Below are 15,732 nucleotides of genomic sequence, written 5' to 3'. Positions count from 1 at the left end.
GGTTAGCATGAACTGTAGTTTTTCTTTATCAATTTGGTTATTTTTATTTGTTTTATTTGTTGCTGCTTAAATAGAATTTTGTTAATCTATACTATTATATTTATTTATATTTGTAATCCTAGATATGTATACAGCACTGGTCAAATCTGCTCTTATTGTATAGTTAGTAAAAATAAACAATAAATTGGGTACAGGCGCTGAAGTGGGTTGTTTATTCCAAGCTGCTAGATGAGGGCTAGTCAGGCCCATACATCGATAAACATACAAAAACAAGAATGAGTGGTAGCGCTTTGATGATGAGTAATCACAAACAAGTATGTAAAATTGTGTACACTCACGTGTTGTTTTAATATAATAAAATCCACTAAAATCAATTAGTACAAATGCAATTACACACCAATATTACACCCTGATGTGAGTCCACACAGACACAATACTTGTTCCTTTATTACTACTGGATAATTGATTAACCATAGGTGGCAATGCTTACCAATTGTATAGAAATGGGACTGCCCAATGAGTAATAACCAGTTGGCAGCAAATGGCACTTGCATCAATCATGGGTTGGACTGTCCAAAGTATAGTTACCAAATACCTGTACCGATAGGGGGATTACTCCTATTGACATATAGAATCCATATGCTGCACTTGGAGCCCTCCAAAGTTCACGGTATAGACCTCTGTTAAGGATCCAGGAGATGGACAAGCAGAGTGGTTTCAAGATGATCCCAGCGCTGGGTTAAATCCGGTAGGTTGGTCCAGGATAGTTTAAAAGGTAGTTCGCTGTGCGAAGAGTCACCAGTAATCACCTGCTTTGAGGAAGAAGTATCTTTTTCATTTGAGACATGTTCAAAAAAAAAGATACTTGAAACCACTCTGCTTGTCCATCTCCTGGATCCTTAACAGAGGTCCATACCCTGAACTTTGGAGGGCTCCAAGTGCAGCATATGGATTCTATATGTCAATAGGAGTAATCCCCCTATCGGTACAGGTATTTGGTAACTATACTTTGGACAGTCCAACCCATGATTGATGCAAGTGCCATTTGCGGTCATCTGGTTATTAGTGATGGGAAATGTAGTTAATTTTGGTCATCAGTTCATTATGATCTAGTTCACTGAAAAGAATAGTTCAAATGATCAGTTCATGTAGTTCATTTAGGTCATTACATCACTGGCTCTGAAACACTGCTGAGAGAAGTGATTGGAAACCTAGAACTAGTCTATTACACAAACAGTAGGGATTTCAACTACTAGCTCATTAGGTGAGTTATAGTCTTGTTCAAATGGTCAGCTATGTTTAATATGTCTGATCTTTTAATATTTTAAAAAAGCAATATATAACAAACTACTAGTAGTAGTGACATGTTTAGCTCTGCAATGTTAATTTAATTGTTATAATTTTTATTTCCATAATATACAAGTGAGAGAGACCCAAATTCAGAGTATTGTAACGTCACTTTTTTCTTTTAAAATACAGTAATTACAAGGAAAAAACTTTGCCTCATTTTTTAATTGCACCCATTAATGTCACTTAATGCACACCAGAGCTACTGTAGATTAACAATAGGGTGGGTGGGATTACAGCCTCCACATAAAAATAGGGGGATGGTCTCAATATGGGCAAACTCTCTACTTGTCCTCTTTAGAATGTTTTATACATTATACCTATAAAATTGAGATCAGTACAGTAAAGATAGGAGGAGATGTATCAAACCTTAGAGAGAGAGATAAAGTAAAGAAGTTATGCAAAGCATAGTCTATAAAACGACAGAAGCTGATAGATTCCATTTTATCTCTCTTGAAGGTTTGATCCATCTCCCCCTATGTCTTGTAGAGTAAACAGAAGCACAGTATATAGCATTCAGCACTCCACATTGTGTCTTAAGCTGATTAGGAGTGTATCTTGTGAATTAATATACTAGGAGAATGAATCCTGACAATATACATCAGATCCATACAATGCATATGTCTGATCACAGCAGTGCCACCTGTGGTCGTTTAGCAGTATTGACTCATAACTGTATGTGAGAGAGCTAATGCGGAATGTATCATGTGGCTTTTGAATCACTCAATTAGTCATCGTGACAATATATTTCAATCAGCTCCACATGAGTCACTGACCTATTCGAACTAGTGAACTAGAATGCCTGAATCTCAATAGTCTGAGCATAGCAGTGCCACCTGTGGTCGTTTAGCAGTACTGAGTCATGCCTAATGGAGCTGCTGTGCTCTCTCTGTCACTGTGTCTAACTCCTCCCACTTGTTTTAGATCCTGATGAATTGTTCTTTGCCAGAGCTGCGAACTGAGTGAACTAGTTAATTTTGAACTGATCATTCATGAACTACCCATCACTACTGGTTATTACTCATTGGACAGTCCCATTTCTATACAAGTGGTAAACATTGCTACCTATGGTTAATCAATTATCCGGTAGTAATATAGGAACAGGTATTGTGTCTGTGTGGACTCACATCAGTGTGTAATATTGGTGTGAAATTGCATTTGCACTAATTGATTTTAGTGGATTTTATTATATTAAAACAACACGTGAGTACACAATTTTAAATACTTGTTTGTGATTCCTCATCATCAAAGCACTACTACTCATTCTTGTTTTTATTGTATAGTTGTCTTCTAAATTGTTAAAACATATATAAATGGCAGATAAAAATTTCCAAAATATTCCTTGTGTGTCAAACACTCCCAGATTCCTGGTGACTGCTTGTCCTCATGTAAGCCAATTTGACAGACAAGAGTTGTTGAGAATAGATGGATGAGGACTAGTCCCTTATAGAGTATACAATCAATCTTATACAATGTAGTTCATAGAAATGTGTTCCAAATAAAAGCATGAAAAAGCTCATTTGTTAGTCTTTTGGGCCTCCTTTCCTGGGATGATTATTGGAAAAGGTGTGTTTTCCAGCTTGTCACATTTGAATTCTACTGTTGGGGTTCCTTCACTATTATTTGGGTTCCAATTGCGGAGATCTCCGTCCGATATTATGGGAAGCTGGAGTAGTACTGTTCCAATAACCATCACAGGAAAGAAGGCCCAAAAGACTGCATTGTATAATATTGGTTGCAAACACTATCAGACTCTAGTCCCTATCCTTCTAATAGATTATATATCAGCCATCCAAATCACTGACAGGTGAAGTGAATAACATTGTCTTAAGCTGGCCACACTCTAGACTATTTTCCTCACGATCTGTCCTCTTTCGACACATCGGAACGACAAATTGTGCATAATATGTGCAAATCTTCAGTGTCCACTGACGGTAACTATGTGCGTACCCGCTGGTCGTTTCTCGTATCTTCAGATCTTACCTACAGCAGGCAAGATCTGGCAATCTTGTACACGACGCACTGGAACTCATTAAGGATGCACGATAGGTTGTTGGTTAGATTAGACACTTTAAGCACCATATCGTGTCATGGAGAGCTGCCCGGGAGAGTTCAAGGGAAATCTTAAATGACATTGCATCGTTTGCGAGTCGTTTAGTGTGTGGCCAGCTTGTCTCATTACAATGGCACCTGTCAACTGGTGGGATATATTAAGCAGCAAGTGAACACTCCGCTCTTGAAGTTCATGTGGTGGAAGCAGAAAAAATGGACAAGCGTAAAGATCTGAGCTACGATTGACGGCTCAAGTGGTGGGGCTGCAGCGCAGTCCAATATTCAAATTGGGGAGCCACACCAACTGCCAGTGATGTTTGGCAGCAATTGGGGTGGCAGTTGGTGTGGCTCCCCTATTGAATATTGGTATGCGCGCTAGTGCAGTCAAATGTCTGTGTATATGTATGTATATATATTTTTATGATTTATATCTTTGCGGTTCCCTGTGTATTTATTCAAGTCGCCTGGCGTGCCGCCTGATTGTGGTAGATGTTGTTATCCCCCTGCTTAGGGAGGTAATAGGAGGGCTCCGGACGCTGCTGCATTGTTACAGCATTGAGTGCCAGCTCACAGAAATAAATATATATATATATATGTGTGTGTGTATATATATATATATATATATATATATATATATATAATCTATCTCTAGACTGAAATGAACAGATGGGGTGCTCCAAGGTGCATAAAAGTATGTTTATTCAAACATGGCAATAAAATCACTTAGGACTTCTGAAAAGAGTGTACTCGTACCAATGTTGTAAACTGGGTGGACTGGTTACCATATGGCATAAGTAACACCAACCAGGCAAAGCACCAACCGTCCTCAGGACTACCGACAAGTGACACAACCCACGCTGCTGACTACCGCAGAAGGAGACGGCATGCTGGAACTGAAATGGATCAGAGATGAGGCTTGGGCGATGCTGGATGTTTGCAGAGCTGAGTCACTAGGCCACGTGCTAACGTGTTTCTTCATAAGACTTTGTTCAGAAGTCCTAAGTGGTTTTAGTGCCATGTTTGAATAAACATACTTTTATGCACTATGGAGCACCCTCATCTGTTCTTTTCCTTCTAGATTCCTTATGTCCTGAGGGGTCTGGGAGTTTTCTCACAGAAGGGTATCAGCTGTCCTCCTATACAAGTGGACTCTAGTGCAAGAACTTATACATTTGTTTGGTGTGGTTAGCTGTGTGAATCACTCACTCGTTTTATCAGAAAGATTGGTTTCTGAAGCTTCCATCATACTCGTTTGTGTTTTAATATAATATATATATATATACACACACACACACACACACACTTCCACGTGCAGCACTCAGCGGTCTTAATAAACAGCAAACAAGTCCAGCAATGTTTCGGCTTTATTCGCCCGTCGTCGGGCTACATGTAAACTGACGCTGTTTATTAAGACCGCTGAATGCTGCACTTGGAACTGTGTATTTGTAGTGGGCACCGCGGCACATTGTGATTGGGAAGGATAGTGCTGAGCCAATAGGATTTTCATATATATGTGTATGTATGTGATAAAATAAAGGCAAAAGGCGTGCCTCCTAGTGCATTACATTTAGACTTTCCTAGTGTCATATAAATTCTATAGACTCCACGCGTACCATATATAAAGCCCAGGGAATACCTTTGGGCTAAAGGCACTTGTAATAGTGATTAATCCTGGAATCAAATCCCAGCTCCACCAGTCTTCTCAGGGACTTTCACAAGAAGTGCAGATACAGTATACAGAATATGCCTGTACTGTACAATATGCTGCGTGCTTATTATTTGCATAGTTTGTAAATTAGCAGATTTCAGTGTTAATTTGCTGCCATGTTGTCACACATCGTATAATCTTATCGTTAATGTTATCCATTTTGTTGTTGTGTAGGAGGTTGGATACTGTCAGGGAATGAGCCAGATAACTGCATTGCTCCTCATGTACATGAATGAAGAAGATGCTTTTTGGGCCCTTGTAAAAATGTTCTCTGGCTCTAGACATTCAATGCATGGTAAGAGAAATATATATGTGTGTGTGTGTGTATATATTTAGTCTGTGATCATGCCTATGTGTGTGTATGTATGTACCTTGTGTGTATATATATATATATATATATATATATATATATATACACACACACAGTGCCTTGCAAAAGTATTCACCCATCTTGGCTTTTTACCTTTTTTTGTTACATTACAACCTGTAATTTTTGGAAAAAATTTTTATCTGAATTTTATGTGATGGATCTGCACAAAATAGTCTAATTTGGTTAAGTGAAATAATAGAAATATATATATATATATATATATATATATATATATATATATATAATCTTTATAAATGAAATTGGCATGTGCATATGTAATCACCCCCTTTGCTATGAAGCCCCTCAAAAGTTCTGGTGCAACCAATTACCTTCAGAAGTCACATAATTAGTGAAATGAAGACCACCGGCGTGAAATCTAAGTCACATGATCTGTCAGTATAAACACACTTTTTCTGAAAGGCCCCAGAGGTTGCAACACCACTAAGCAAGAGGCATCACACCATGAAGACCAGGGAGCTCTCCAAACAAGTCAGGGACAAAGTTGTTGAGAAGTACAATTCTGGGTTCGGTTATAAAAAAAAATAAAAAAATATCTTGGATGATGCCCTGGAGCACCATCAAATCCATCATCGTCAAATGGAAAAACATGGTACCCCAACAAACCTACCAAAAGAGGGCTGTCCACCAAAACTCACATACCGGGCAAGGAGGGCATTAACCAGAGAGTCAGCACAGAGACCAAAGGTAACCCTGAAGGAGCTGCAGAGTTCCACAGCAGAGACTGGTGTATCTGTGCATGTGACCACAATAAACCATACACTCCATAGAGCTGGGCTTTATGGAAGAGTGGCCAGAAAAAAGCCATTAAGTGATGAAAACAAGAAGACACAAGTTGAGTTTGCCAAAAGGCATGTGGGCGACTCCCTAAATGTATGGAGGAAGGTGCTCTGGTCAGATGAGACTAAAATTTAACTTTTCAGCCACCAAGGAAAATGCCATGTCCGGCTCAAACCCAACACATCCCATCACCCCAAGAACACCATCCCCACAGAGAAATATTGTGGTGGCAGCATCATGCTGTGGGGATGTTTCTCAGCAGCAGGGTCTGGGAAACTGGTACGAGTCCAGGGAAAGATGGATGGTGCTAAATACAGGGATATTCTTGAGCAAAACCTGTTTCAATCTGCCTGTGATTTGAGACTGGGACGGAGGTTCACCAATCCAATTGAGAATCTGTGGTCAGACTTGAAGATTGCTGTTCACAAGCAGAAGCTATCCAACATGAAGGCGCTGGAGCAGTTTTGCCTTGAGGAATGGGCAAAAATCCTAGGGGCAAGATGTGGCAAGCTCATAGAGAATTATTCAAAGCGACTTGCAGCTGTAATTGCTGCAAAAGGTGGCTCGACAAAGTACTGACTTTAGGGGGGTGAATAGTTATGCATGCTGAAGTTTTCTGTTATGTTGTCCTAAATGTTGTTTGATTCACAATATAAAACAAACACAACTGCAAAGTTGTAGGCATGTTCTGTGAATGAAATGATGCACACCTTCAAACAATCCATTTTAATCCCAGGCTGTGAGGCAACAAAACATGAAAAATGCAAAGGGGGGTGAATACTTTTGCAAGGCACTGTGTATGTATGTGTGTATGTATATGTATGTATGTATATATATATATATATATATATATATATATATATACAGCACTCTCTCAATTCTGTGAATTAACCGCTCCGCCATTTTGTGAGTGACGGCAATCTCATTCTGTGAGAGTGCTGAATCTGCAGTTAACCACGGGGTGTGATGGCATACCATATCTGTATTGCGCAAGGAACACATCCATTAAGGCGTCAGCCTTAATTATCGTAATTTCATTGCTTTTTTTTTTAGATTGAGTGGCACAAATTCAGTACATTTTGTGAAATTTCAGATCATGTGTATGAAGCCTTAATGGGACTTGTAAAACTGTAAGGTTTTTAGTTTATGGAATTTCATTGCTTTTTTTATAATTTATTAACCATCAGGGTTTTGACGAGCAAACCGGGCCACCTGCAGGGCAGAAGGACAACAAATAGGTACACTAACACGGGTGGAGGAGCAGACAGTACACAGGAGGTGTTTTAAGGGTGCAGAGGGAGAGACAGCTGCGGGGGCAGGCTGCAGGTGTGTGGGGCAGTGGGGAAGCAATGGCAGCAACAGGCATGCACAGAAGCATCAGCAGGCGACAGAGCGACTCACCGGTGCTGGGCATGCACCTTAGATAATCAAATCAATAAAACACAGATGCATGGACGTATCCGTGAGATACATCCATGTACTGTTTTATAAAATGAATGTGTAATATATATATATATATATATATATATATATATATATATATATATAAAAAAATGACGTGCCTCTACAGCACAACCAGCATTGAACTTTGGAGCCCCAGTGCTGGTTGTGCTAAACACAGGGGACAAACGACGTAGGGGTTCCCCTGTATTAAGCACAACCAGCACCAGGCTAATCAGAGCCAGTCTTGGTTGCCAAAATACAGGGGACGAGCGACGTAGGAGTCCTCTCGGAAAAAAATGAATTTTCCCATAGAGAAAATCTGATGGGGCATGGTGTTTAAGGGGCTACACCTCAAAAGCTATTGGAGTTACGGAGCTGACATTTGGCATGGGCTAGTAGAACTGTTTCTCGATGCTGCATCCCAAATTTCAGGGCAAAAACTTAAAAAATTAGGACTTGGGAGTAATTTAAATTTCCAACTGTCAGTATTTTCTGACACTCAATTAGGACCATTTTTCTACTGTCTTCTTTGGGGAATTTTTGGGAAGACATAACTCCGGGTAGGGGTCAAATTTACACTTTGGGTTTGTTTTATTAGGTAGCTTTTATTCCAGGTTAGGTGCTTTTGGGGTTTAGGTAATTGAGAAAGTTATAGTTTTTAAACTATTACCTCACAAATCCGCCATAATAGAGATACGAAGTTACAACTTGATGCGTAGCCTCAGTAGGAGCCTCCATCAGGTGTGCTCACTGTGGCTTCACTTGGGTGCACCAAGATGGCAGGTCAGTGCGGGCGATAGTGGCGGTGGGCTCGGGGGAAGGAAGCAGCTGTAAGCTGCGGCCGGAACCCGAGGGAGAGTGGGCGTTAGCTGCGGCCGGAACCCGAGGGAGAGTGGGCGTTAGCTGCGGCCGGGACCCATAGGCGGTAGCGGTGGTGCAGGAGGCAGAACTCGGGGGAGGTAGCAACAGACTGATGCAGGCTCGGATCTGAACGATCCGTGATACCTGTATCTGTGTATAAATAAACACAGAAGCACGGATGGGATCAGTGAGACCCGTCTGTGCTTCTGTGTTTAAAAATAAAACCTATGTAAAAAAAAAAAAGCGTGGCACCCCCAACCCCAAAAACCAACCAGCTCAGGGCTTTGGAGTCCCAATACTGGTTGTGTTAAATACTGGCGACAAATGACATAAGGGTCCCCCGTATTCAGCACAACCGGCACCAGGCTTTTCAGAACCAGTCCTGGTTGCCAAAATACGGGGGACAAATGACGTAGGGGTCCTCCGTATTCAGTGCAACCAGCACTGGGCTCTGAGCCGGCCCTGGTTCTGGTTTTACAGGGGGAAAAAATGCGTAGGGTCCCCCTGTATTTACCAGAACTAGCACTGGGCCCTTTCTAGCAGGGGGATGATGCCACACCAGGGGAGCCCTTTTACCGGGCCCCTCAGCCGAAGCATCACCCCTGACCGCTAGTCAGCTCAGACCAGGGAACCCCCCCAATAAAGGGGTCCCCCTCTCCAAGGCACCCCAGGCCCAGGCTGATAGCCCGGCGCTATCCCCAGCACCCCTGGGCGGTGGGTGCTGGCTTGATTGTGATGTGTGGTACATATAAAAATATACATATTGTCTTTTGCAGTAGTACTACAGGTCCCAGCAGGCATCCCTGCATGCTGGTACTTGGAAAACCACAAGTACCAGCAGGCGGGGCATTAAGAGCCCGCTGGTACCTATAGTACCCCTGCAAAGGAAATAAATCAACAACGTAATTTTTAAAAGTATTTTATTTTTCCAAACCTTCACCTGGAGGAACGGCAGTCTTTAAGTTCTATTTGATGGCTGCCGCTTCACCCAGGACTTCCACGGCGTCTTCAACTGGAGGGCGGCGGCCTTTAAGCTCTTTTGCATGGCCGCTGCTCATCCAGGTCTTCAGCGACATCTTCTTACTTCAGCTGGTCTTCTCTCCAGCTACCCGGCCGACGTAGTGACTGGACGGCGCTTCGCACTGGCTTTATATAAGCCAGGCGAGGGGGCCGGGCGATGATGTCACAAGCCGTGATTTCCTCGCGGTGGCCATCTTTAAATGTTAAAAATGGCGCTGAGGCTCCATTGGATTTTCTACCGGAGAAGAGGACAGATTGGCTTCAGGGACACTAGGTGAGTATGTGAGATAGTGTGTATGCATGTGTGTGTGCGCATGTATGTTTTAATAAAATTTAACTTTTGAACGGTGTGTGTTCTCTGTGGTTTTTGTAATATTGCCTTTGTTGTGGAACTACAGGTATCAGCAGGCCTGTTTTGCCCCGCATGCTGTTACTTGTGGTTCTCCAAGTACCAGCGTGTGGGGGAGGCTTGCTAGGAACTGTAGTTGCACAGCAAAAGCCAGTATTTTGAACTTTACTTGCAATTTATGTCTGTCTTTTTTAGAAGTAAATATATTTTATATACATATATATTTTTTTCATATTTTTTATTTTTATTATTTTAAGATACATTTATTTACAGCAGTTCTTTTATTATTTTTTTTAGGCTTTTTTGTTCCAGGTTTTCCAAAGCTCTTAAGATTTCAGGAACATCATGATAAATTAATGAAGAAATTTATGCCTAAACTTAAACAGCACTTTGTAAGTAAAGTACTCTCTGTTAAGGATAAAGCCAAAGTCTTTATTTCATTTGGAGTAGTATGAATTATAATAATTAAAAATAAGAAAAATATTTCTTTAACATTAGAGTTTTTTGTGTTTATCAGTGTTTAGAATTGCATTATGTAAGAAAATAAGAGGTCCATATGTGGAACCTTTATAACATTTACCGCAGTAGTAGCAGGTTTCCCTTTTCAGATACAAACCTAATAATGGAGAACATCCACTGTAGATTCACAATACTTTTCTCCTGGACGGACTCCCGCAGTCGTATTGTAATTTAATTATGTCCTTTTTTTTATGCATACAAGCAAGGCAAGCAGTATTCTGCTGTGGGCCACACAGGCAAAATAAAGAGGGATTTACTCCTAGGCTTCAGAAGCGTTGTTCTCCTGTTGTACCTGACACTACTCACAACTAGCACAACTATAAATACATAGATATTAAAAATTGTTTCCAGAATAAAATATTGAGTTAATTGTCCATGTATTAAAAGTTAGTCCAGTTACAGCGGACTATATTTGTCATACAGAGCAACAACAGCAGCAATAATAGTGCAGATGTTCCTTCCTTAAAAAACAAGAAGAGATGCTGATCATGATCACTGAGATGTTAAAGAAAAGAAGTGTTAATTAGCAGTCATGCATGCTTCTAGAATATCATCTGACATTAAGAAAGGCCAGCGAGAAAACGTACTGTACAGAATAGTTTATTCTATACAGTTGTCCATGCATGCAAAATAACATGTACAATTTCTAATTTCTTCTTCAGGGACAATAGGGCTCCACAGGGAGACCTTGGGGTGTAGGTGGTGGTAGAGGACCGGGCACCGAACAGTTAAAGCTTTGCTCCCAGTATGCAACGGTCTTTCCACCTATACCCCGCCCCTGAGCCAGAGGCACTTCAGTTTCGTCGGTGCCCGGCCGGAGTCGGGTCACCTTTATAACATTGGGTTGCTTCAGCAGCCCAAAAGCTTTAATTTTTATGATTTAATTTATTTTACATTCTTCTAAATGGGCAGCAGCAGACTGTTCACAGGATATCTGTGCCTCAGCTCCATCACCCCTCCGGGCACCGCAACGCCAGCTCCGCCTGGTGCTCTCGGCGGGCATGCCGGGGACCTTGCTAGCTAGCCCCGTGGACAGACCCAGCTTTTAGCCCAGTTTCCATGGGGACAGGTAAGGCGGGTCACCGCAGATGGGCAGTCTTACCTCCGGTCTCAGGAGACAGGCCTGAGGTGCTGAGGGTGAACACTGGTTCCGACCACGTGATCCACTGAACCACCAGGGTACATATGGTGTGGGATCCAGCTTCCTTGTGGTTAACAATCAGCATGGGGAGGTCAGCTGGTCTCCAGTGGCCATCTTCTTCAGGCTCAGCCACAGCTTTCTCAGGGAAACGCAGGGTCCTGGACCCCCTACATACCTCTCCACTATAGCCTACCAACCTTTAAGGGCTGAGTAGCTGATTGTAGTGCCATTTTGCAGGTATATGTATTTCTGCATTGTATGTGACTTATGCTAGTTCTGTCTGTATATTCTCTCTATGCTGTCAGCATGTATCTTTCCATTTTTTCTCATCTTTGCCCTAACATACAGCTGTATTCAGGGTTTTCTGTGCCTCACATTCCTTGTACTTGTGAAAGTTGTCACATACAGTTGGTTACTGCACTGTGCCATATTTTGTGCTGTGCACTCCTGCAGCTTGCCCAAGCATAAGACATGATCAGTATATTGCATTCCCACTTGTATATCACATACCTAGTGGTTTCATATTACTCAGCGCCATATTGTGTGCTATACTACTCTGCAGCTATGTCTAGCAAAGGCAAGAGTAACAAACAAGCAGCTGCATTCATACTGCCCTCATGCAAATTATGTGATGCAGGCGGATTTAATACAGGATGGGCTATGTGCCAGGTGTTATACCCCACCAGGCCCATCAGCCCCCCCAGCCCTGGCTCAGGAGCCCCCATGGGCTTTCTTTTCTCAGGTGCTGGCCACTAATGCGGACCGCCTAGCAGTCCCGGCTGTAATTCCCCCTATGGGGTTGCCTCAACTGGTACAAGCAATAAAGGTACCTCCTATGCTCCCTCCATGGGTAGACATTCTAACTCAGTACAAAGTCTGGCGGCTACCACTACAGCCTTTCAAACTATGTTACAAGTTGAGAAGCCCCTACTCAGTAAGACTACTAAGCTTCCTGTGTTATCTTCACAGTCTATGCAGCTCTCAGATTTTGAGGTGTCCTCTGAGGAGGCAGAAGATGCTGATCTCTCGAATACTGAGTTCCTTTCAGGCTAAAAAGCAGAGATTCAGATTAAAATTAATATACCTGCTTTGGTGCGAGTGGTTAGATCTATCTTACAAATAGAAGATGACGAGCCCGCCCCCAAATCAAACCACCCACTATTTAAACGACAAAAAGTGGCTTCAGCAGAGTTTTCTCTCTTGGATCAACTAGTTCAGCACATGGCAGCGGCAAAAATGCCTGACCTCTTGTTATCCTTTTCCTGCAGCTCATTGTGCAAGATGGGAGACTCCCCCAGTGGTGGATATTCCCATGTTACGCCTTTGATTAAAATCGTTACGTTACCTATCCCTACAGTTTCCTCACTGAAGGACCCTACGGATAGAAAGATTGAAACTGGCCTTAAATCTGTGTACTCTCTTTCAGGCACCATTGCTCGCCCGACCATGGCTGTTGCATGGGTGGCTAAAGCAATTGAGAGCTGGGCTACATGTACCTATAGAGCCCTCTCGTCAGCAATATCTCCAGTTTGCTATACTACAGCAACATTTCCAATTTCAGGGTCTGCCCCTGGATTGTCTACAGCTCCACGGGTAATTAGATTATGGCTATCATGGTGGCCCAACTGTGCGGTCAGGAGGTCCAGCTGCTACCATACCTAGTTGACCTCTTGCTCTTAGCAAACTCCCCAAAGGTGCTTGAACGCCATCTTCAGGTAACCGTTGCCTTCCTACAAAAGCATGTCTGCTTAATCAACTGGAAATCGCCCTGAATCCTTCACAAAGAATGGTTCATCTGGGAGCTCTTTTGGATTCTCAGGATCAGAGAATCTTCCTGACAGCTGACAAGATCTCCACACTGCAAATACGTGTACGCAGATTCCTACGCAGTCGCCGAGTGTCAGTCCACTTAGCAATGCAAGTTCTAGGATCCATGGTATCCACCTTAGACATGGTGGAGTATGCTCCGTTCCACTCCAGGCCCCTGCAACAGCTAATCCTGTCCAAGTGGAACGGGTTGCCCCATTGGATCAAGGCTCAAATAATGGTTCTTTCTCCAGAGGTTCATCTGACTGTCTCCAGGTAGCTACAGATGTCCCATTTAACCAAAGGTCGCCCCTTTTGGATCCTGGAATAGTTACTCCTTACAACGGACGCCAGTCTCTGAGCTGGGGCGCAGTGACAGGTCAACACTCCTTCCAGGGGCATTGGACATCATCCGAGTCGACCTTGCCAATCAATGTATTGGAACTCCGAGCCACCTACAAAGCCCTCACTCTGGCTCAGGACATTCTTCAGGGCAAGCCTGTACAAGTGCAGTCAACAACATATATAACCAGGGAGGCACTCGAGGTCAGTCAGCAATGACAGAAATGTCACGCATTCCCACATGGGCCGACGGTCCCCTCCCGACCATCTCCGCAGTGTTCATTCCGGGAGTTCTAAACTGGGAAGCGGACTTTCTCAGCCATCACACATGCATGCCGTGGAATGGTCTCTCCACCCATAAGTCTTTAAACTCCTAGTGGACAAATGGGGCCTACCAGAGGTGGACCTCATGGCCTCCAGATACAATCACAAGTGTATGGGTCCAGAACAAAGGATCCCTCCAGTTTCTTCCTCGACTACTTCTGAAGTTCAAACAACACTGAGGCACTGTATTGCTGGTGGCCCCAGCATGGCCCAAATGGCATTGATACTCAGATTTTCAGAGCATCGTTCCTGCCACCTCAGCAGCCGGACCTGTTGTCTTGGGGTCCCTGTCTTCACCCGGACCTGGGTACGGCAAGACTCTTGAGACATCCCTCCTGAGGTCTAAAGGGTTTTCTCGCTCTGTGGTCCAGACTATGCTCAGAGAGCATAAACCGGCCTCTGCCCAGATTTATCATAGCGTGTGGCATACCTACTTCCAATGGTGTGATGTCAGAAGTTATGACCCTCAAGTGTTTCGAGTCTCTAGATTCCTGGCCTTCCTCCAAGCTGGATTGGACCTTGGACTCCGCCTTACTTCACAGAAGGTACACGTCTCTGCTCTGTCCATTTGATTCCAGAGTAGAATTGCTTCACTGCCAGATGTCCACACCTTCTTTCAACATACAACCTCCCTCTGTCCCTCCTGTGGCTCCGTGGGATTTAGCAGTGGTTCTACAGGCCCTACAGGGCACTCCGTTTGAACTTTTGGAATCTGTGGATCTCAAGTGGCTCACAGCGAAGACTCTTTCTTCTGGCTATGGCATCTGCCTGAAGGGTATTAGATTTAGGGGCACTCTCATATCGCTCCCCATTTCTAATCTTCAATCAGGACAGGGTTGTTCTTTGGACTCGCCCTGGTTTCCTTCCCAAAGTGGATACTAGTTTCCATATTAATGAGGAAATCGTAGTCCCGACCTTCCAATCCACCAGACCTTTCGGTAGGTGAGGCCTCCTTGGATGTGGTCCGTGCTCTCGGGATCTACGTGGACCATACCAGTTCTCTGAGGAAAAAGACTCCCTATTTGTGCTCTATGGATTTCACAAGAAGGGCTGGCCAGCCAATAAACAGACATTGGCTAGATGGCTTCACATGACTACATGCAGATAGGCCTTCCTGTACCTGCTACTGTCACTGCTCATTCCACTTGCTCTGTGGGTCCCTCGTGGGCAGTTCGCTGTGGCGCCTCAGCTGAACAGCTTTGTAAGGCAGCCACATGGTCTTCTGTCCACACCTTCCTTAGGTTCTATGCCGTCGATGCATTTGCCTCTCAGGATGCTTCATTTGGACACCGGATTCTCCTCTCTGTTCAGGAGCGTCCCCACCCTTGATTTAACTGCTTTGGGACATCCCCAAGGTCTCCCTGTGGAGTCCTATGGACCCTGAAGAAGAAAATGAGTTATGGTAAAACTTACCTTCGTTAACTCTTTCTCCAAAGTTCATTGGGTCCAGAGGGCACCCGCCCTGACGTACCTGGCTTCTATGGGCTATGTTTCCTGGTCACCTGTTCCCCGTCTCCTTCTGTGTGAGAATGTGATTCTTGTGTGTACCAGTCTTCCTTCTCTCCTCTCCTCCTCCAGCCTTAGGCTTATCACGAACTGAAGTGCCTATGGCTCGGGGCAGGGTATAGGAGGAAGGACTGTTGCATCCTGGG

The 15,732-nt window shown here is 43.5% G+C and overlaps 1 protein-coding gene across 2 annotated transcripts in view; it reads left to right on the top strand.

Moving 5' to 3' along the window:
• USP6NL (USP6 N-terminal like) overlaps positions 1 to 15,732 on the top strand; it is a 241,838-nt gene that overhangs the window by 182,497 nt on the left and 43,609 nt on the right. For both annotated transcript variants that reach the window (XM_088468752.1, XM_088468751.1), the window contains exons 9-10: positions 5,282 to 5,402; positions 10,246 to 10,340. In XM_088468752.1, coding sequence (XP_088324878.1) covers positions 5,282 to 5,402; positions 10,246 to 10,340 — 216 coding nt within the window. The remainder of the gene's footprint in view (positions 1 to 5,281; positions 5,403 to 10,245; positions 10,341 to 15,732) is intronic.

Source organism: Taudactylus pleione, unplaced genomic scaffold (genome assembly GCF_031769625.1).
Source record: "Taudactylus pleione unplaced genomic scaffold, aTauple2 ptg000086l, whole genome shotgun sequence".
Taxonomy (NCBI): domain Eukaryota; kingdom Metazoa; phylum Chordata; class Amphibia; order Anura; family Myobatrachidae; genus Taudactylus; species Taudactylus pleione.
Note: the sequence above shows the minus strand (reverse complement) of the source record. Positions and strands in the feature narration are given on the sequence as shown.